Raw genomic sequence first — 21,498 nt, 5'->3', positions numbered from 1 at the left:
CATCATTTTATGTGACGTCGGAGCTCCAGTCCGCCAACAGTAGTCACCACTCAAATCCATCGTAAATCGTGGATTTTAGTTTAATCGGCTAGTCTGTCAGAAGCTCCAGCAGCCTGAGAGCGGAGACAATGAGGCATGGAGGATTTAGACCTCCTGACAGACCTTCTCCTCCTCCTCTACCTCTTTTTCTCTCTCTCTCTCTGTCTGGGAGCACTGAGGCAGTTAGTCAGAGTGACTAAGAAACACTGCCACTGTCTTTCGGTTTTAGCTGCAATGCTATTCTTTCTTTCTTTCTTTCTCCAGAGAATGTTACTGCCTTACTGGCACATATAAATTTAAATTCAGGGTTTAAAACTGCCACCAAAACACTTGCATTTGCGACCATTTTGACTTGGTGCGACACCTATTTTTAATTGATTGGTTGGGTGCCAGTGATTTTTGTTTTTCCTGGTCACATTCGTTTTTGGTTCACAATTAGCTTTAAAAAATAAATGTTATCAAGATTTATTCAAACAGCAATGGGTATGCAACAATGGGTATGCAGACCATTCAAAAAGGTTGAATCTTTGCAATGTGAAATTCAGTCATCATGCTCTGTTTTGAATGAACATTTCTAAAGGCTTTCCTAAAAAACCTTCCCAATTAAATGTTGATTGCAAAGTAGGCCTACCTGGCAGAATTATATCACAATTTGTATCAATCGCGGGGCATTTGTTTTGGAAACTCAACCATCACATGTAGCCTATACTGTACATTGTATAGTACAAAAACACTGCTAGCCAAACACAACGGTCTCTTGCTAGGCGATCAATTGACACCCTTTTTTTATTTTTATTTTATTTTTACCTAAAAAGTGGTCTACTGATGTGGTTTAACCATTGTGGGCTTTTTGTTGTTTTTCTAAAAAAAATGTGTGATTTCTGTGAGTGAAAACCTGAAAAAAACTAAGAGAAACCGGGAAAATAAAACGGGGGAAAACTGAATTTAACAAAATATAAAATTGATTGTATAGGGCCCTACAAAGATAATGTTTTCCTCCAAACAGTCAATGTAAATATGATATTGTCAAGTTAAAATGTAATTCTTTGTGTGTGGAGGGTAGGTCATTATAGGCTACTTGCTCAGCCCATGTAGCTCAGTTGGTAGAGCATGGCGCTTGCAATGCCAGGGTTGTGGGTTCGATTCCCACGGGGGGCCAGTATGAAAAAAAAAATATGTATGTACTCACTAACTGTAAGTCGCTCTGTATAAGAGCGTCTGCTAAATGACTAAATGTATTTTTTATATTTTGTATTTAATGATGCGCGCATCATCCGCTTTCCCGGCCCAGTATTCTTTTCATTCGGGCCAGTAGCTTTCAGTTGGCACTGGCCCGGTGTGCCACTGGCAAATTTACCTGAATGTCAAGCCCTGCAAGTGCATTAATTTAAAATATGGCTAGTCATTATTAGCCTGATTCTGTATGGAATGCAGTTACATTATGGGACCCAGGTCAGGAAAATATTGGTGTGACCAAATCAAGTGCTGGTGCCATCAACTGAAAAAGTGAAAAAAGGTAGTCTAGAGCCCTGTAATTCATTGGAAATGTAGTTAAATAAATATATCGTATGTATTTCTATACTACAGTTATGGAACTTCAAAGGGAATAGACTCTTACCTGTCTTGTGCTGTTCTCTTGTCTGTTTCGCAGAGTTCCTGTCTGCAGTCAGTCTCAATAGGCTGGGATGGAGGTGTGTATGTGCAGACCTGTGGACACACCTTGCATATAGACTGCCACAAGTCCTACATGGAGTCTCTGCGGGTAAGAGAGTATCTATATGAAAGTATGGATTGACATAAGGGACATAACATTAGGCAGTCCTACCCTGTCTCTGCTTCCTGTAATAATCCAAACTGCTTTTTTTTTACCCAGAATGACCAGGTGATGCAGGGCTTCTCTGTGGATAAGGGAGAGTTCACCTGCCCACTGTGCAGACAGTTTGCTAACAGCGTGCTGCCCTGCCGCCCAGGCCGGAGCACTGAGGTGGTCAGTTGGCACATGCCCAGCAACAAGAATACCTCTGTGCTGGTGAAGGAGGTGGAGGACCTGCAGGAGCAGCTGGGACTTTTCCCAGTAAGCACCACTGTAAGGCAGAGAGATCTATACAGCTTCACCCAAGTATGTCCCTCTGACCCTGATCACTCCATCTTAACTCGCCACTAGCTGACAAATGAGACTGACACTAACGGTATTGTAGCTATTTTAGTGTTACCCCAATATGGCCTCCATTCATATTTAACCTGTCATCTCCTGCCTAACCTTTGCTGTGGTTTGTTTCCCGTACCATACCAATGATTTGCAAATGCATACCTGTGGGTCACCATTGTCAATATTACCATTGTTGACAAAATGTCAAAGTGGAGATGCTATGTAGTCACTGTGTAACCTTTCCCCTTCAGACGGAGTCCAACCTGAGTAAAGAGATGGAGTTGGTGATCAAGGACATCAAGAACACCACCCAGAGGAAGTACATGGACTATGGCAAGAACCCCGGTTCCCCTGACAACGACTTCCTCTTCATGTACTCAGTGGCCAGGTGAGGGATACCACACAGTCACTATGATATCACCACAGACTGCTCTGAGACTCTTCAAAATAATACAATTTTAGAGACTCCATTTATCAGTCATACAGATCATTCTCAATTTCCAGCTAGACTAAGGGAAAGTGCACCCTGCAAACTGGCCTGGGAGATGAGGGATAGACTGGTCACTGCAGGCTATCTTTCAGTGAGGCTGTGTTCCTGTGGCTAGTGACCCCTACACTTGCTCCAGTCAGACAGGGAGGTCCTCCTCCACTGCTCTTATTTATGCAAACCACTGACTGGTCTGGTGGCTACTGGCTGCCTGGCCTGTCTGCTCCACTCCTTTGTGCTCGTAAAGCCAGCTCCCTGCCTGACATTAGCAAAGAGAACTGCAACCTTTCCTGAGTTTAGCCTAGTTGTATTTTTGTGTTATTTTTTCCATTGAGTGCGCTTCTTTGATTGAGGAGGGCCGCTTGAAAAGGCTTTTGTACAATAACTGAAGTGTACAGTCGAAGTGTATCGAATTTTAGTCTTTGTACCTGCACCTGCTATATAGAGTATTTGAAGGGGAAGAAATGAAGTTGCTCGGTAGCTGTGAAGGTTTTCTTGATTGGCTTTATTCATACCTCTGATTGTACTGAAGTGTGGGGCTGGAGGTGTCGCTGGAAGTGCGGCTTCTAAGCGCCATTAGCAGCTTTGTCAGTTGCGGCTGCAGTAAAATGGTATTGACTCTGGTTGGTTCCACCATCCTTTGCCCTTTATTACCTCTGACTGTATGAATTTATCGCTCTGCCTCCCTTTGACTGATTTGAAGAGCTCTTTTTCTGCTGAGTGCTTATTCACAGTTTTGTTGTGCCTTGTGTTGGAGCCCAAATCTTCCTTCCTTGAACAACACGCTCCTCTGTTGTAAAATCGGGAGGTAGCAGGCGCTCTGCAGTGCTTTTATCATAACCTGAAATTGATCATGCGTTACAGGGAGTAGAGTGCAACCGTCATTTCTATTCTTTCACCAGAATGATGTGGGATGCCCTTGGTCCCTCCCAGACCTCTCCCCCTCCCCATGCCACGGTCCACTCACCCGGTTCCCTCACCCTGTGCCCTGCAGAAAGAAATCCTTGCTTCCTGTGTCTGGGTTCCTGTTGGCTTTTACAAGTTCAGTGAACAGCGCAAATTGCCTGAGGAATGGACAATTCCTCTGTCACAGGGGCGCTCTTATCAGTAGCAGCCAGATGGAGCTCGGTGCAGCTGCATTATCTATGTGAAATTGCTTTTTCTCCCAGGAAGCCTGAGTATTTGCCCCCACCTTCCCAGCCTATGGGAGGAAATGGCCAGTGGCAGGATCAAAACAACCCCAGTTCAGTCTAATTTTAGCAACACCTACTGTATCTGCTTTTAATATCAATTTATCCTGTTAAGGCTTTTCTTTATTTAATTATTTGGTGGTGAAAATTGAAATATTAAATTTCTTTGGATATACATTGGGAATTCACAGCAGAGATTATACACGGAAACTGTGGATGGAACAGCTTTTATGCTAATAGCCTAGCTTGTGCAAACCCGGAACCGTTGAAGTTCTGTAATTTATTGATACGGAATAGCTGGTACAAAACAAACACAACAACAAATGTCTGCTACATCTTTTTATAAAATGGTTAAGCCAGAAGTCTGTCACCTCACTAAAGGCATATATTGATGATAATTCTGCTAGTGATGCATTTAGGTTGCTACGAGCCCTACTGTCTTAGGTTGCTACTAGATCCCGATCAATATGGGATTTTTCTGTCTGATACCAATTAATTTTTTTAGGGAGGCAAAAGTCACATATCAGCCAATATATATATTAATTTTTTTACACATTGTGCTCCAAAGGATTAACAGATACTATAAATTATGATTTCTTAACACAATATTAAAATTAACGTTATTTAAGACCATTTTATTTGTGGATTACAGGATATCCACCAACAAGCAACTATATCCTGTATAAATATGACAGTAAATATACAACTTTTTTAGTTTACCTTCTTAGGTACAACTTAAAGATGTCTATCTATGGCAGTGGATAAGAAGTATGCAAAAGTGTTTGTGCTAAACCACCACAAGGGGTGGCTGGTTGAATGAATTAAACTTAGTCTCAAAAGTAAATCTGAAACTACAAATAAGCATTGAAATGCAGTAACATGCTGTTCGTAATGTTACAACTAGGTGTCAGCTTCAGCATTTGTCTTGTGTAGATTTACTACAGTGTTCACAACAGTCAAAGGTCATGGAAACACTTTATGGCAACCTTTGACAAGCGCAAGTTAGCTGTTCATTACGACAATGGTTTGATATAGAAACCATATGTATCTTACACTGTTATTCAATAGAAAATGTATTGGCTATACATTTAAACTGCAAATGGCATGCGCTGATGACTGATCTTTTATGCAGGCAAATTCTTGCCGCACTGGTTTTAGTCACACATTCTAATTTAGTTAGCTAACTAACCCTTAGCTACTTATCTCATCATGAATGCAAGCACATGGACTGAATGATAAATCTCTGACAACTATCTTGATTTTTGCAGATTGCATATTTCAGAAAACTAACTAAATAAGCCCACTAGCTAACATAATAGGCCCAGACAGTATAACAGTGTTATTTTTGTGTCAAGCCTAGGACGAGTATTCACTTGGGTGCCAGTCCAGTGTTCGCACAAAAGTAGCACAGATTGCTAGCTAGCTAAGCAAACTACCTTGCTTGCTACCTAGCTGCTTGCTTGGTGAAGTGTACTTTTGATTATTTACTTATTCAAATACGCTGGCTGTGGCAAGTTACTCTCTGTCAAACCACCATGCCTAATACAGTGGGGGGAAAAAGTATTTAGTCAGCCACCAATTGTGCAAGTTCTCCCACTTAAAAAGATGAGAGAGGCCTGTAATTTTCATCATAGGTACACGTCAACTATGACAGACAAATTGAGAAGAAAAAATCCAGAAAATCACATTGTAGGACTTTTTATGAATTTATTTGCAAATTATGGTGGAAAATAAGTATTTGGTCACCTACAAACAAGCAAGATTCTGGCTCTCACAGACCTGTAACTTCTTCTTTAAGAGGCTTCTCTGTCCTCCACTCGTTACCTGTATTAATGGCACCTGTTTGAACTTGTTATCAGTATAAAAGACACCTGTCCACAACCTCAAACAGTCACACTCCAAACTCCACTATGGCCAAGACCAAAGAGCTGTCAAAGGACACCAGAAACAAAATTGTAGACCTGCACCAGGCTGGGAAGACTGAATCTGCAATAGGTAAGCAGCTTGGTTTGAAGAAATCAACTGTGGGAGCAATTATTAGGAAATGGAAGACATAAAGACCACTGATAATCTCCCTCGATCTGGGGCTCCACGCAAGATCTCACCCCTTGGGGTCAAAATGATCACAAGAACGGTGAGCAAAAAATCCCAGAACCACACGGGGGGACCTAATGAATGACCTGCAGAGAGCTGGGACCAAAGTAACAAAGCCTACCATCAGTAACACACTACGCCACCAGGGACTCAAATCCTGCAGTGCCAGACGTGTCCCCCTGCTTAAGCCAGTACATGTCCAGGCCCGTCTGAAGTTTGCTAGAGTGCATTTGGATGATCCAGAAGAGGATTGGGAGAATGTCATATGGTCAGATGAAACCAAAATAGAACTTTTTGGTAAAAACTCAACTCGTCATGTTTGGAGGACAAAGAATGCTGAGTTGTATCCAAAGAACACCATACCTACTGTGAAGCATGGTGGTGGAAACATCATGCTTTGGGGCTGTTTTTCTGCAAAGGGACCAGGACGACTGATCCGTGTAAAGGAAATAATGAATGGGGCCATGTATCGTGAGATTTTGAGTGAAAACCTACATCCATCAGCAAGGGCATTGAAGATGAAACGTGGCTGGGTCTTTCAGCATGACAATGATCCCAAACACACCGCCCGGGCAACAAAGGAGTGGCTTCGTAAGAAGCATTTCAAGGTCCTGGAGTGGCCTAGCCAGTCTCCAGATCTCAACCCCATAGAAAATCTTTGGAGGGAGTTGAAAGTCCGTGTTGGCCAGCGACAGCCCCAAAACGTCACTGCTCTAGAGGAGATCTGCATGGAGGAATGGGCCAAAATACCAGCAACAGTGTGAAAACCTTGTGAAGACTTACAGAAAACGTTTGACCTGTGTCATTGCCAACAAAGGGTATATAACAAATTATTGAGAAACTTTTGTTATTGACCAAATACTTATGTTCCACCATAATTTGCAAATAAATTCATTAAAAATCCTACAATGTGATTTTCTGGATTTTTTGTTTCTCATTTGTTGATAGTTGACGTGTACCTATGATGAAAATTACAGGCCTCTCTCATCTTTTTAAGTGGGACAACTTGCACAATTGGTGGCTGACTAAATACTTTTCCCCCACTGTATCTATCACGTTGTAAACTAGCCCAGGGCTGAATGATGTTCCCTCTTCAGGCAACCATTAAACTTTTTTTTTTTAAATGACATCAAATTAGCAGACGTATTTGTTTATTCTATGTATATAATATCAGCGCTTTATCTGTGGGATAAAGACCGATACAAATATTTATGTGAAAGGCTAATATCATCCGCTAAGATCGGGCAACCGATTTAATCGGTCGGGCTGGAGTGGCTACTGCTATAGCAGGTAAATGACAAGAAGGAATGTTAATAATCCACTGTTTTGTCCTGTTTCTGAATGGGTAAAAACTCAGTCAGACTGCCTGAGCTCACAGTGGCTGTGCAAATGCCTGAATCTTCCTCTTGTCCTTCTAAGCCATTTTTTTAACCAGTTGACAGTATGGCGTGTGTGTGCTTAGTAATGGTTGTGTTTCCTCAGGACAAACCTGGAGCTGGAGCTGGTGCACCGTGGAGGGAACCTGTGTTCTGGAGGAGCCAGTGGTGCAGCCAAGCGCTCCTGTCTCAGTGAGTACACCACGCCACTCTCCTCGCCTTGCTTCCCACTAGATTAACATGAATGAACCCTCATCCATCCATCTACTCGATGCTATATGAAGTGTGTTGCCCCCTACTTGAACACTTAGCTATTGTTTACATCTGAAGTGTAAAGCCATTGACCCATGTTTCATATCATCACATAAAAAAATATAAAAAATATAAATTATTAAAGACCAGGAGCATTGTGTATTTTAGTCTGTTTACTTTGTTATTTTATGATGAGGTTCATTGGTATTTAGGCTGACTATTACGGTGACTTGTGGGTGGTGGGACGGCTTGTCCCATCGACCTTTGTGTAATGAAGTGTCAGAGTTGAGATTGGATTGATGCGTGTAACCATTGGACCATTTGTAAAGATTGTCGATTAGCAGGGAAGGAAAGATGCTATCCCAGGTGAGCTGTTGCCGTCACGTTTTCTGGGCATGGGTCAGGTGCTGTTATAGTTGATTGTGTGGCAACGGCGGCCCGCTCCGGCGGGACTGGGAATAAAGACTGCGTGATGATGCTGTCCTGAGCTGTGACTGGGCCCACTGACAATAATGCCAAAGAAAAAGCCTCAGATAATGGTAGTCAATGGGAAGACGAAGCACACTTATGCTCAAAGAGATGCAGACCATGAAAGGTTTGATTTTGGATGGACGACTCACTTTTAGATCCCCAAGATGTTTCTCCTTTATTGTACTTTCTGTCATTTGAATTTGACCTTCAACCTTTAATGTGTTAAAACATTACGTTCTCCTACTCAGAGCTGAGCCTGTGGAGTTAGTCTGTTTAGTGGTGATGTATTTTAGCTGCTCGCTGCACTAGTGAGAGGCCTGTCATCCTTGAGTGGGGCCAAAGACATTTCACACTAGAGGACTGCCATTTTCTGAGCTACATTAACTTGTGTCGCTCCGCTTGCGGACAAGTTGCAATACATTAGTGTTCCGTCTTCGAAGGGAATGGGATATGGAGGGAAACTGGGGACATCCGATAACTGCTATAACCCAAGGGGATTCCTAAGCCCATATCCCACAAGGCACTTATATCGTTTAGCTCATGAGGATGTCATGGGCTGGAGAGGGGAGCAGGCAATCCCTCGTGTTAAATCAACTGTGGAGAGTACACCCTTCAAATGGCTCGCATCTAGTTTATCAGCCAAAGGGAAGGTTTTGAATTAGGCCAGTCTACTGATGTAGCCTGCACAGAGAAGACAGCCTTGAACGTCCAATACAATACTGTTATGGTAGGTGTCGGCCTATCACGATGAGATGTGCCCATGGGAATTGATCATTTCAAAAGTGTTTGTCCACTGGGGGGGGGGGTAAAAGTAATCTATGTCCACCATAGGTCACACAGGCATTACTAATCTATATCAGAGGGTTGGTGGGGGTAAAGATCATGGAAAATAGCATGAGCTTTGATAGAAGACAGGGCCAGAACAATATCTGAAGGCAAACTGAAGGCATCTCTATTGGTGTTGTCAGACCGTGTGGCTGTGGGGGGAGTAGAGCAGGGCAGCAGGCTGAGCGGGTGGCATGCACTTACCAGGCAGATGGAAGAGGTGGTAGCCATGTGAGCAGCAATTGAAGCCTGGTTCCCTGCCAGCTTGAAGGGCATTGGCTGGCGTTCCTTCCGCCACAGTGTCACTCCTCACATGTCCTCCTCTAGTGGAGGGACTCTAACCCCATCTGACAGAAGGAGGGATGAATCGGAGTCACTCACCTCCCTCAGCCTCTGGTTTGTATTCTGCTGCTGTCGTCATGTTTCAACTGTAGAGGGCAGTGTTGCTCTAGTTTGACAGCCAAGTAGACAAACTCACCTGAAAATCCATATTGCAGCAGTGGAATTCAATGTTTTGCTGCATTACAGCTGTCATAACTCTCTGGAAAGAAATTGTCAAATATTGAGCTACATGTCTGTTGTTGACAAGGTTGCATGTTAAAAAAAACAGTCAATTATTTGTGACCACTTGGTTGTTCTGGGTGAAAGAGAAAGTAGCCTACACCAGAGCAGGTGGTATATAGAGCTTGCCAGCTTGTAATCCAAAAAAATGGAAATGGGTTACCTCTGGTTTGTTCAGCCATTCCTATGGGGAAACTGAATGGGGTTTTGGGATAAACTTAGAAAATTAGGTTAACACGGGCTTAGGAGATCTTATACATTTTGTTCTATGAGATACAGTATGTCGGTTAACATGACCTTTGTGAATTATGAAACCTTTATGTGCTTTTTTTGATTATATAAATGCTTCAAAATTCACAATTATAATAATAATATAATATGCCATTTAGCAGACGCTTTTATCCAAAGCGACTTACAGTCATGCGTGCATACATTTTTGTGTATGGGTGGTCCCGGGGATCGAACCCCATTATCTCAATAAGATCTTCTAAGCCTGTGTGTACCACAGGCCTTATTTTCGGCATTTATCCAAAAACTCCATTCATTTTCACATAGGCTTTGTCCAATGAACCACTGTGGAGTTAGTGCCTACAAAAAGACTCCATTACTATTGCTACTATCCCTTTCAGGTACAAATGTAAAAGGTGATTTTCGGATTTCAAATACACTTTTAACTATGGCCCCAATGGGCCATTGTATGAGTCCATTATAAGGAGAAGTAGGTTAGTTTGTTATTTGGGCTAATAAGATTTACATTTACATTTACATTTTTGTCATTTAGCAGACGCTCTTATCCAGAGCGACTTTCAGTTAGTGAGTGCATACATTATTATTTTAATTGTTTCATACTGGCGCCCCGTGGGAATCAAACCCACAACCCTGGCGTTGCAAACGCCATGCTCTACCAACTGAGCTACATCCCTGCCGGCCATTCCCTCCCCTACCCTGGACGACGCTGGGCCAATTGTGCACCGCCCCATGGGTCTCCCGGTCGCGGCCGGCTACGACAGAGCCTGGATTCGAACCAGGATCTCTAGTGGCACAGCTAGCACTGTGATGCAGTGCCTTAGACCACTGCGCCACTCGGGAGAAGAGGAGGACACTGTGATAAGGAGGTGATAAGTTTTAGTGTGTGCGTGCACAAGTGTGAGAAAGGTGGGGCGCTCTTCATGTTCCATTAGCTCCAGTGAACAGGTGGGACTCCTGACCAGAGGATAGCTGGGAGCAGAGTAGTGCAGTCTATCCATTTGGCCTGCTTTCCCCCAGCCAAACCATTACGCTCAGTGCAATCAGTTCAAGTCAACTGTATTTGTCATTTGATTCACTGATAGTGTGATAGTGGGCACTGGCCTACTGACATGCAGGTGGACAGTTAAAGTAGCTGTCTCATTTCTGTGCCAGTGTTCTGATCTATCTGGCTGACCATTAAATCCATGTGTTTTCTCATCTGTCTTTCAGATCAGCTGTTCCACGTGCTTGCCATGCACATGCGTCTGTACAGCATTGATTCTGCATACAACCCCTGGACCAGGTTGACCCAGGTGGCTCCAAGCAGAGACGAGTGAGTGACCGCCATCCTGAAGCTACACCACACAGACATTGTAATCTACTTTGGCCTCTCCTCGTCCTGCAATCCCACTACACATACTGCTATCTTATCACAAACTCAGCCACACGCCCTGCATCAGCCACACGCACTGAACCCCTCTCCCCGAATCCTGCAGATCCACCTCAACTGACATCCCTATAACCCTCTCCTGATCCCAGTCTAGCACAGCCCCTTACACACACACACACACACACACACACACACACACACACACACACACAAGCCTGTAATCACAGTGCCACTTTCCCCTCACACTCAACACCACCACATCCTGCTGGCCCTAACTGCTTTTCCTCCAGACAGAGGAGCTACAAACAGAGAAGGTACCATGTGTGGTTGCCATAGATGCCAATAATTGCTGCATCTGGCAAATTACCGGGTGCTCCACAGAGAGCGAAACGATCCTGTCACAATCACTGCGCCGAGAAGCTACTGCCCCACACAACATCTCAGCCCTCCCCGCCCAGCGTCATCTTTCACAGCATCATAGAAACAGAGACATTTAACAAAGCAATCTCCCCTTCACGCTCTCTCCACATGGTTTGTTTGTGTTGGATCAGATGTGCTCTCGTGCGTCAATAGTTTGGCTTCCAAGGTTTACAGTCTTGAGGGCTATCAGCATCCCACTCGTATAACACTTCGCCCTATTAGATGAGCTAACGACCTCTCTCCCTCCCAAGACAGCCTTTACACCTGTTAGTATTTAACTGCTTCGAGCCAGGCAGGTGTCTCGGCGGAGCAATTTTGTGTTAAAAATACCTTGTTAGGGATTCGGAAGGCAGCTATGTCATTGACACCCTCAGGCGGCCGTGTAGCTCTGTTTAAATGGGACAGGGAATGACGATGCTCTTGCCTTCCTAGACTGTGACCTAGATATTCACTTTTTTCATATCCTTTCTCATATGTCCATTTTTGTGGATGCGTTTTACGTTTGGTTAAAGAAAAACGTTTTCAAAAGACTACATTGCTCGTTTTCAAAAGACTACATTGCTCATTGTAGTTATTGGTCATCTGGATTTGACTGAAATGTCAAATAAACATTTAGCTGTGAATGCTGTATACTGTAGGTTAGTATTTTGAATTAGAGGGAATGAAACGCAGATTGCTTGCATCAAAGGTTTTCTGTTGCATGCTAGAATTAACAGTCGAGTGCCTTAAAATGGAATGCATTATTGTGAAAGTATGACTCCTTTCAGTCGAAATCCCCGGAGGCCTCCTTAAGGTAGGTTGGAGGCTTTCTCTATGGGCAGCCAGAAGAAAACAAGCCATTTTAAATTGAGACGGCGACAACAATGTAGACTGTGGCTCCAGCTGCATTATAGAAGTGGGTCACGGGATATAAGGAAATATGCTTTGCATTCCCCCACTGCATTAAAGTGGAGGGCTCCAAGAGGGCAGTTAGAAAGTGTCATTGTTTTAAGCAACATTTTTAAGTGCAGCGGATATATTCAAGGCTTTGCTCTTGGCTCTGAGAAGATAAAAAGGCAATAGGATATGTATAGTGTGTACATAACCATAACCTTGCTCCAGTTATGGTTTCTCTAACATGCCCCTACCAATGCCAAGTTATTGGGAATAATCAGGGGTTGAAATGGCCAGAATTGATTTTGAGAAATTTGTGTCAACCTTTTAAACAGGATCATTTTGATTTGCATTCTAACCATTCAACGTTATAAATGAGGACTTCTCCACATACGTTCTGCATCGCAATACAAGTATTGAGGAAGGATCTCCATCTCTCTAAGGACAAGCAACTTTTTTTTAAATAATTCATAGTGGGGATCGAACTTGATCATAATAAATTAATTTTAGAGCCCAAAACAACAGTACATTTTTTGGGGGGTTTGGCCGTTCTGGTGATCGTAATTTACCTAGGCTTTCTAGGGCAGACCAGGGCTTTTGGCACCGGTAGGTTACTACACAGTAGCTGACCAGCAGAGCTCGTGACTTCACGCTCTAGACCAGACACAGGATCCACCCGGGCCACAATCATATTCAAATTGAATGTACGTTCCCCCTCAATTCATTCCTGGAACGGGCTTCCGGTGTGTTCTGGCCCCTTTCCACCCCTGCGAATAATAAGACCTTTATGGGTACTTACTGTTTCTTGTTTAACTGCATACTTTACTCTTAACTCTGTCTTAATGAGCGTGCTGTATGTTTTTCAACATGTCTTAAAAAGCCTTACTTTGTGCTTGTATTGATAAAAGGTGACGTGTGTTGTTCCCTACAGCTGCCTGGACGACGAGAGGCCAGAAGTACCCATGCTGTTCAGAGACTGCCCATCTCTGCTGATCATCTTTGTGTTGACCATGCCACAGCCGCTATGCAAAGGTGCTGTCACTGTCCTTACTATGCTGACTGTGTTTTCCCTATCAGTCCAAAGGGATGGGAGGGAAAGGTGAGTTAATGAGGCCACAGAGGGAGGTTTCTCAGTGGCTGGGTCAGAACGACAAACCATTATCAGTCCTAATCATGACTGAATGTTCCCCCGTTCCCTTTGTATTTGGCTGTGAGGAGCAGAATGACATAGCCCTGTTTATGGAGGCTGTGCACCCTTCACATGCCCTTCATCTCCAGCTGAACGCTGCCTGTTTGAGCGCCTCCAGGCTCAGCCCCATGCCCGAGGGGAGGGCCACCACATTGGAGGCCAAATTGAAGCAATCATAGGCCTACTTAATGGGTGCCATGCCACACAAAGCTGATCATTTCAGTGATGACTGAACTGACTGAACCCATGGACACTGAGGCGGTGTGAGGCCTGAAGATCTCTCCTAGCATCACAACGGGAGGAATGTAAATAGATCATCAACTCTGTTAAACCTATATACAATACAATGCAGTTGTACATGGCGAGTTATAAAGAGCCATTGGTTATCTGTGAGGGGATATGTCTGTGACAGGTTTTTTTCTCAAACGAAAGCTATTTCACAGCTTTAAGAGCTCTCAGCCCTATTGACTGAATAACACCTCCTTACATTGCCCTTCAGAGTCTGCTGGGGAAAACGGCACTCAATGTCTTATTAGCTTTTAGATGGACTTTGTATCTTTTTCAATTCCCCATTGATTAAGCCAAAATAAGCATTACGGCCCTCATTGTGAGATGGAGAATTGATTGTAACACATCACGATGAGAGATGGGCGTGAATTAAGTATTTTATTGAAGTCGGGGCATGGTGGTCAGGACATGCCTGGGTTTTTGTCACATTTAGAGTGGATAGGTGGAAGGGGCGTGGAGTTCCTAACAGCCTGTGTGTCCTTCATGGCAGTAAAGGTGTTGTCTTGTTAATGTGCCGACGCAACACAATGGCCAGCACAGTGGACCTGTCACCACCACCACTCTCCTGAGGAGGGCAAATAATGGCGCTCATTGTATTTCTGTCACTTCAAATCCAACACCTACTTCCACCTGCTAATTACCAGTCTATTTGATGAGCCTTTATAAACACAGGAGGGAGAGAGCCATTCCGCTGGAGACCAAACCCAACCCAACCTATTGACTTGTCTTCTAGCACAATAAAAAGGGTGTCAACCTCTTTGTAGGCACCCTGATTGTCCAGCTCTTACAGGGCATTTTAGGCCTCTCTTAAGTCATTCCTTTATTACGGTTGATCATAAATGAAACTGCTTTCTATTTAACAAGCTGTTCTAAATAGTAATTGGGAAGAGATCATGTATTTCTGTATCAAGTATAAATGTATTGTTCCACTCAGTAAGTGGTCTATGTAGATAACACATCTTGGCTGTTGTGAATTCCTATTTTGGCTGATTGCTAGGATGCTCTATTCACATCCATAATTGTAAAAATGCAAATGAAGGGCAGTATTTGCATATTCTCCTAAGTCAATTTTAGTTGCCATCATATTCCTGTTTTTATGATAAACAGATTTTCATCCATATGTGGTTATTCCAATGAGAATGGCAACAACTTAATTATAAATCCGTTATAATTCTCAAATCAATGGAACAGTCGGCCTTGTGTCTGACCAAGAATATGTAGTGCAAGTATTCCAACACTATATTTGTTCCTCCAATGTTAGTGCACCTAACCTGGGTCTGTGCATCTCCTCTCACTGTCCCTGTAGAACACTTCATCTGTCTGGTGAAGATGCTGTACAACCTGCAGTACACCCAGGCCCTGGCTGCTCTCTCAGCCAAGTTCAGCCCCGAGGAGAGGCAGGCCTGGAGCACGTCTGGAGCTCTCAAGAAGGTAATGGAGATAACACCCTCCTCGCCGTACTGCTGCCTTGTGCTCTACCAAGTTAAAGGGCCCCTATGTTGTGAAGCCAGTGCATCTAATCTATACTTTATACTTGTTATCCCCTGGACCTTTTTACATCCGTGGCAAATGAATGTGTGAATCAAAATGCAAATTAAGATTAAGCCCTGGCTGAGTTCCGTTAAGCAGTTTGGGCTGTAGATATATCGATCATCATTATCAAGGAGAGAGTGATTACCGGAGATGTGTGGCATTAATTGGCTATTCATCTTCAGTCTATTAAATCTGTATTAGCGAGTGGTTGGCTGGAATGCAAAATGCCTCCCCTTTAGGGTGTTTTCTATCTATCTTCCCCCACAATGCAGCACCCGCTCACGAGCTGTCATTAAGACGGCTTGGAAATCCTCATTGTTAACACAGGCCATATTTGGAAGGATGTCATTGTATTTAAATTGCTGTAGATAAAAAGACCGTCTCAACCGAGATCCCGAGTCCAGAGGAAGGAAATCCAAAGACATGAAATTCCTCCCGCTATAAATCTATGACAGAGAACGCCAGGCTAGATAAGACTGGCTGCTGTTTTACATTCTCCCACCGTTAACTTGATAAATGCTAGCAGCTTTACGCCATATAGAATATTAGTCAAACCAGTTTAATTTTATCAGAACACACATCTGGTAATTTCTTGGTGCTTATCAACGGTCAAATATTTTATTGCATGAAAATAATTATTGTTCTCTGCTTATTCTGCATAAGTTATTATTATATGATAAAGTGCACATTTGAAGGGAGGTACAGGAGTTGGAGACACTGCAGCACACTTGACAATGGACTGCTTGAATATCATATGAAGCTGTTCGAGTGGCATGAGACTCCTAAGAGCCTAATTGTTTCAAACTACTGTCATACTATAGTATTGTGTACTCTCAATGTGTCACCTCTCCACTACTTTTGGACTTCCACAGAATGCTTTCAATGCCGAGAAGTCCTATGAAGCTCTTCTCAGCCATGTCATCACTGAGCTGTCCAAGGTGAAGACTGTGTATGATGTGAACACCGAAGAGCCATCCATGGTAAACCATATCAAGTTTCGTAAAAAGATAATGAACAATTTCATGTTTCAAACAAAGCTGCCAAACTCCCAGTACCTGGCTAGCTCCATCTCTCTTGGTTTTATTATATTTTACATGATAAATTGCCCATTTAACACTTTGATATCTGTGCTCTCTCTGAAGGAGATCTATATCACCCCATTATCTGTTGAGAGGTTATTGATGAGGCATTACTCCTGCGCTTCCTTCCCCAGCTGAGCACAAGTGTGTGGTCCCCACAGTCCATAGAGTACAGCCTCCAGCAGTTCTGTCTGCCCTACCTCCGCCTCTCCTGTCTCCTGCAGCACCACCTTTATGGGGACAACCTGTCAGGCTGCCCAGTACGGTTACTGTTATGGCTACTGTTCCGCACCTCACCATCTCTCTGCCTGCCTCTGTCTGTCTGTCTGTCTGTCTGTCTGTGCCGTAGCTGCTCCAACCCCATGGCTTGAACTCATACTGACCATTTCTTCTATTTCAGGAGGAAGAAGAGTTCTCAGGCCTGGCCGGCTGTCTAGGGCTCCTTGCCCCAGCCCCTCAACCATCCAACCCCATGTACAGTGCCTCATGTCTGGACTGGACGGTCAGCGCTTTCAACCTGATGACTCAATGGTGCTCGGAGGTCACAGGGCTCTCCGACACTCATGCAGAGAAATCAATGGTAGGTTTGAGGCTGAGCACTTCCCTCCACCAATCGTTCTCCAGTATAACGTCTCCAACGCACCAATGGTGGTGTCATTCTTTTTCACTATGTTTTTTTTGTACAATTGACACAATGTTTTAGCCATGGTGCTGAATATAGCCCCTCTTCACCTCTGAGAGTGATGGATTTTCACACCCTACCTTTGTCATTCAGCACTGGCCTTTTCTGCCATACATCACACAATGAAACCTCCCATCGCTTCACACTGCCATTTTGGATGGTTTCCACATACCTTTCAACTGTGGACATTATTTATTGTTGCACCCTGGAGCTGAAGGGCATACAGAAATTGTTGCATATAGGAACTCTTAAGGATTTATTCAGTAGAAGGCTTAAAACAGACAGTAGCAAGTGGAGAGACACAATGCCCAAACTGAAAGGGATGTACAGTAACCTCTGTGTTTCTTGGGGTGATGCTTAGAGGAGCAGGAAAAAAATTGCTGTCGTATTTTCTTCAATGTCTAAAGGCTGCTGAGCCGGGCCGATGAGTCCGCTTATTAAGAGTCTATTGACAGGAGATTAGAGAGCGAGCAGAAGAGCACATGGTTAATTTAAAGGGACTTCAGATTCAGCTCTTGAGAGATTGGATTGGCTTTCTTAAGTTATGGGCAGCTGAAGTTTAGGCCTACCATGGACACAGCACAATAGTGAGCTAAATAAAGCCCCAGCTCCCATTGTCTAAAAAGCCTGCACTATGCGGTCCAAGCTGTTACAAAGGATTGCCTAGGGCACAAAGTTGGGGTTCAAAATTGGAATAATGTTGTGACTGACATGGTACATTTCTCCATCCAGACCTTGCTTGTCCAGGATCTGCAATGGGCATCCCCCCACCTCCTCCACTTACCTGACAATTACAACACCATCTTCCAGTACTACCACAAGAAGGCCTGCACTGCCTGCAAAAAAGTGCCAAAGGACCCAGCGCTTTGCCTCGTCTGTGGCACCTTTGTCTGCCTCAAAGGGCTGTGCTGCAAGCAGCAGGGGATCTGTGAATGTGTTTGGGTGAGTGGCCCTGCTTTTTCAAAGTCCATGTTAGAATATATCTGAAAAAAACAGCATGATTTTATACTGTCTTTACAAATAATTTTTGTGGGTTATTGATGGGTATTATTACTCTATTGTGCAAAATAAGAACGTGCATGCTTAGGTGGCGCTGCTGTGTACAGATGACTGTGATTTGGTGAAGAGATTGTTTGTGTCTGTCTTTAGCACTCTCAACACTGTGGCGCCGCAACAGGCATCTTCCTATTGATCAACGCCTCGGTCATCATCATCATTCGAGGGCACCGCTTCTGCCTGTGGGGCTCCGTTTACCTGGATGCCCATGGAGAGGAGGACCGCGATCTACGGTACGAATACACTCCATACACACTTAGCATTACACTTCAGTTTCATATATCACACAATCATCTTGTCAGGTTCTCACTAGAATGGTTGATGTGGGGGGACTATGCTGAAAACTGTAAGAAAACAACATTGTTTGAAATCACATTTTCTATTCCGTTTCCTACAGCCGTGGAAAGCCCCTGTTTCTATGTGTGGAGAGGTATAAAGTGCTGGAGCAACAGTGGGTCTCGCACACCTTCGATCACATCAACAAGCGCTGGGGGCCTCACTACAATGGACTGTAAGGTCACCTGAACCCACACCCTGGTGGGAAAGAATCTCTTTGGTTTATGTGTCTGCCTCTGTAAAACATATGGGAATCTTATCATGTGATATAAACAAACATGCAGTGAGGGTGTTACTGCCACAGCCTTGGTTTATATGAAGTTTTGTGTACAATCATGCCTAAAGACTAACAGTGTGTGTTTTTAAGTGATTTACTGTGTTGATTTAAATGGGTCGAATGAACAACTTTGCCCTTGTAACAGATTGGTTATGAAGAGGTTTTTAAGCCAGAAATATTGTTTTTTTCCCAGCTCAAAATACTCATATTCTGGTGAGTATTTGTACACTGATTGGCTAACAGTATAAGTTCGAACTACTGGATATTTCTTAGATATACAAACAGACAAATGTGCCCCTGGTAAGGTTAATGATAATCATCTTTGTCACAATGTATGAGTTGGTGCATATCCCTAATTTTTCCGACTTTGTACTGCTGGCATGGGTTTAAAGCTCTTGATAAGTATAGCAATGTTATTGCAAATTGTTTGCTCGGTGTGTTTGTTGGGACATTATGGTAGGCGACAAGTCCACTCATCAACACAGTTTATTGCAGTCAAGCAAAGGCTATTTTTTACAGTCTAGTTGCAATTCATCCTCAGGTATTTTTTTAGCTGTAGTTTAGAATACAACGTTTTTAATACTTAAATAAATGCTGCTGCTCATTGTTCAAATAAGTAATTTTACCTTTTTGTTAAGATTTTTATTTTCTAAGAAATGTGAAGGCTTTACGTTTATGGTAGATGACTGGCAACCAGTTGTTTCCAGCTCACTGCAAGGTTGAGGGAGACACATGGTCGTCATCTCTATTGGTCTTTGCAGTCCTGCCTTCACTAAGCCTCTGGCCAGGTCCCTGAGGAAACTCAATGCTCACTCACCAGTCTGGCCACTGTAGAGTACACATAAAAGACTGGTGCGGAGTATCTGTCTACAGTAATTGGCATGCTCTTTTTCCAAGACCTCCATTGCTCAGAATCATTTCAAGTGCATTGGGATTTTGCTATAGTTTAGTTGAAATGTTTGAAATTGGTGACTCAAAATGCATAGAAGTTATTCTACTGATATGGCATTCTGTAAGGGAATGGGTATAGTTTCATCCTTTTGTGCTGATGAAGACTTTTGCAGTTTTAGATAGTACAGTTGAATATTTTTTTGTTAGGACTTGGGAAATAATGTTTTGGCCTTTCACATTTCCTTTTAGTTGCTCTGTAAAGTTAGAGTAAATGTATTGGGAAATGTATATGGGCGCATAATGCAAGACCCTATCTTTGAATAACTAAAGGTAAAGACGAGTAATTGGGAAATTGATGAAGATAGCGTTTGGTCTCTTCAAAATGTTATCTTTGTGAAACTCCATAAGATGTAATTTAGTTGGTTTTGAGAAGTGTAATAGTGTTAACTTTAACGTAACAAATTGATGTCATTCACCTAATCCACACTCGTGGTACAATATATTGTTTTCTATACTGTCAAATAACCAATCAGTTTATTTGCTTTTGGTTGCCAAAAGTTAGAAATAAAGTAGCTATATTTATAAGGAAGACTATTTCCCCTATGCCTAAGTTTCTCAAAGTTTAAATTAAGATATTTTCTTGGGTCATGGATGCATTCCAACATTAGACGTCGGACTTCAATACCCATAATATACAATGGTCATGACGTTGTTTTAATCACACTTTTTGAGTTTGGTGTCTTAAATGCTTAGTTTCAATTACCATGTCTCCAACCGGAAGAGTAGATAGATACTTCTCAAATTGTACCTGAAAGAGTAGGTTACCTTTTTAGTGAAAAACAGCACATTCAAATCCCTGGGTGATTTATTCTGGTCAAATGATTTTGTGAATTGCTTGTCCACATCGTGCTCAAAGGAGGAATATTTTAGGGGGAAAAAACACTTAAATTATTTCTTCTTGAATCCAACGCATGCTGCTTATGTGTACTGTGAGTTTCCCTTCCCTCATTTTTTTGCAGTGCCCACTTTATAAAATCCAACGAGTGATGGGTGTACATGCTTATTAAAAGCTTTTTGTGTGTTCTCCTGTATGAATGAAAATAAGAAAGAATACAGTACATTACTGTAGGTGCTGATTCAGACTTTCTGAGTTGGCTCAGAAAGTGTGACTTAGACATTTATTGCAAAATGTAACATATGTGAATAAAATATAAACACACTCTGACTCATTTATCTTCATTGTCCATGCTAATGTATTTCAGATTTCCCTATGGAACAAATCTATCATGTTATATTTTATTATCAGGTGGGTTTGTTTCCCTGTTCTATTCAGTGCAGTTAATTTACATAATTGGCCTGCAGCAAAGCCCCTTGTGCTTCCTGGGTCTACTCTGGCCATCAAATCAAAATTGAGGGTCGCTCCATGGTAACCCTTAATAGTATGCCTCTTAGCACTAACATGTACATCCTGCTCTTACAGTCAACCATGCAGTCAGCTGGGAGAAGAAGAAACAATGGTTTAAGTGGAAAATAATTATATTCAGCTATGAGTTACAGGTAACCACCCTCACCACAGATATTCTTTCTCCCAACCTCAGACACCCGGTCAACATTCTGCTCTCAGCTCGGGTCATATGGGAAAAGCCCATCTCACTTTTTACAACACCATTATAAGCAGCCTCTCTTCTGTACTCTGTCAAATTTGTATTATTTCATGTAGAAAATGTATTGGTACAGTGCTTACAATGTTTCCAAATTACATTATCACATAGGCTTACATCATGAGAAGCCCCAAAAAACATACTTTAATCG

General features: G+C 42.9%; 1 protein-coding gene across 4 annotated transcripts in view; it reads left to right on the top strand.

Moving 5' to 3' along the window:
- LOC121548364 (E3 ubiquitin-protein ligase ubr3-like) overlaps positions 1–20,911 on the top strand; it is a 62,083-nt gene extending 41,172 nt beyond the window's left edge. For 2 of the 4 annotated variants that reach the window (XM_045210327.1, XM_045210320.1), the window contains 13 exons: positions 1,691–1,801; positions 1,913–2,113; positions 2,440–2,576; positions 7,442–7,527; positions 10,903–11,005; positions 13,287–13,387; positions 15,139–15,263; positions 16,238–16,345; positions 16,579–16,704; positions 16,845–17,024; positions 17,859–18,068; positions 18,276–18,415; positions 18,580–20,911. In XM_045210327.1, coding sequence (XP_045066262.1) covers positions 1,691–1,801; positions 1,913–2,113; positions 2,440–2,576; positions 7,442–7,527; positions 10,903–11,005; positions 13,287–13,387; positions 15,139–15,263; positions 16,238–16,345; positions 16,579–16,704; positions 16,845–17,024; positions 17,859–18,068; positions 18,276–18,415; positions 18,580–18,697 — 1,746 coding nt within the window. In that variant the 3' untranslated portion in view covers positions 18,698–20,911. Of the gene's footprint in view, positions 1–1,690; positions 1,802–1,912; positions 2,126–2,439; positions 2,577–7,441; positions 7,528–10,902; positions 11,006–13,286; positions 13,388–15,138; positions 15,264–16,237; positions 16,346–16,578; positions 16,705–16,844; positions 17,025–17,858; positions 18,069–18,275; positions 18,416–18,579 lie in introns of all 4 variants that reach the window. The other 2 variants (XM_045210324.1, XM_045210318.1) reach the window with 1 other exon arrangement.
- The last annotated feature ends 587 nt before the right edge of the window (positions 20,912–21,498 follow it).

Source organism: Coregonus clupeaformis, chromosome 4 (genome assembly GCF_020615455.1).
Source record: "Coregonus clupeaformis isolate EN_2021a chromosome 4, ASM2061545v1, whole genome shotgun sequence".
Taxonomy (NCBI): Eukaryota; Metazoa; Chordata; class Actinopteri; order Salmoniformes; family Salmonidae; genus Coregonus; species Coregonus clupeaformis.
The sequence above is the reverse complement of the archived record's forward strand: the minus strand, read 5'-3'. Positions and strand labels throughout refer to the sequence as shown.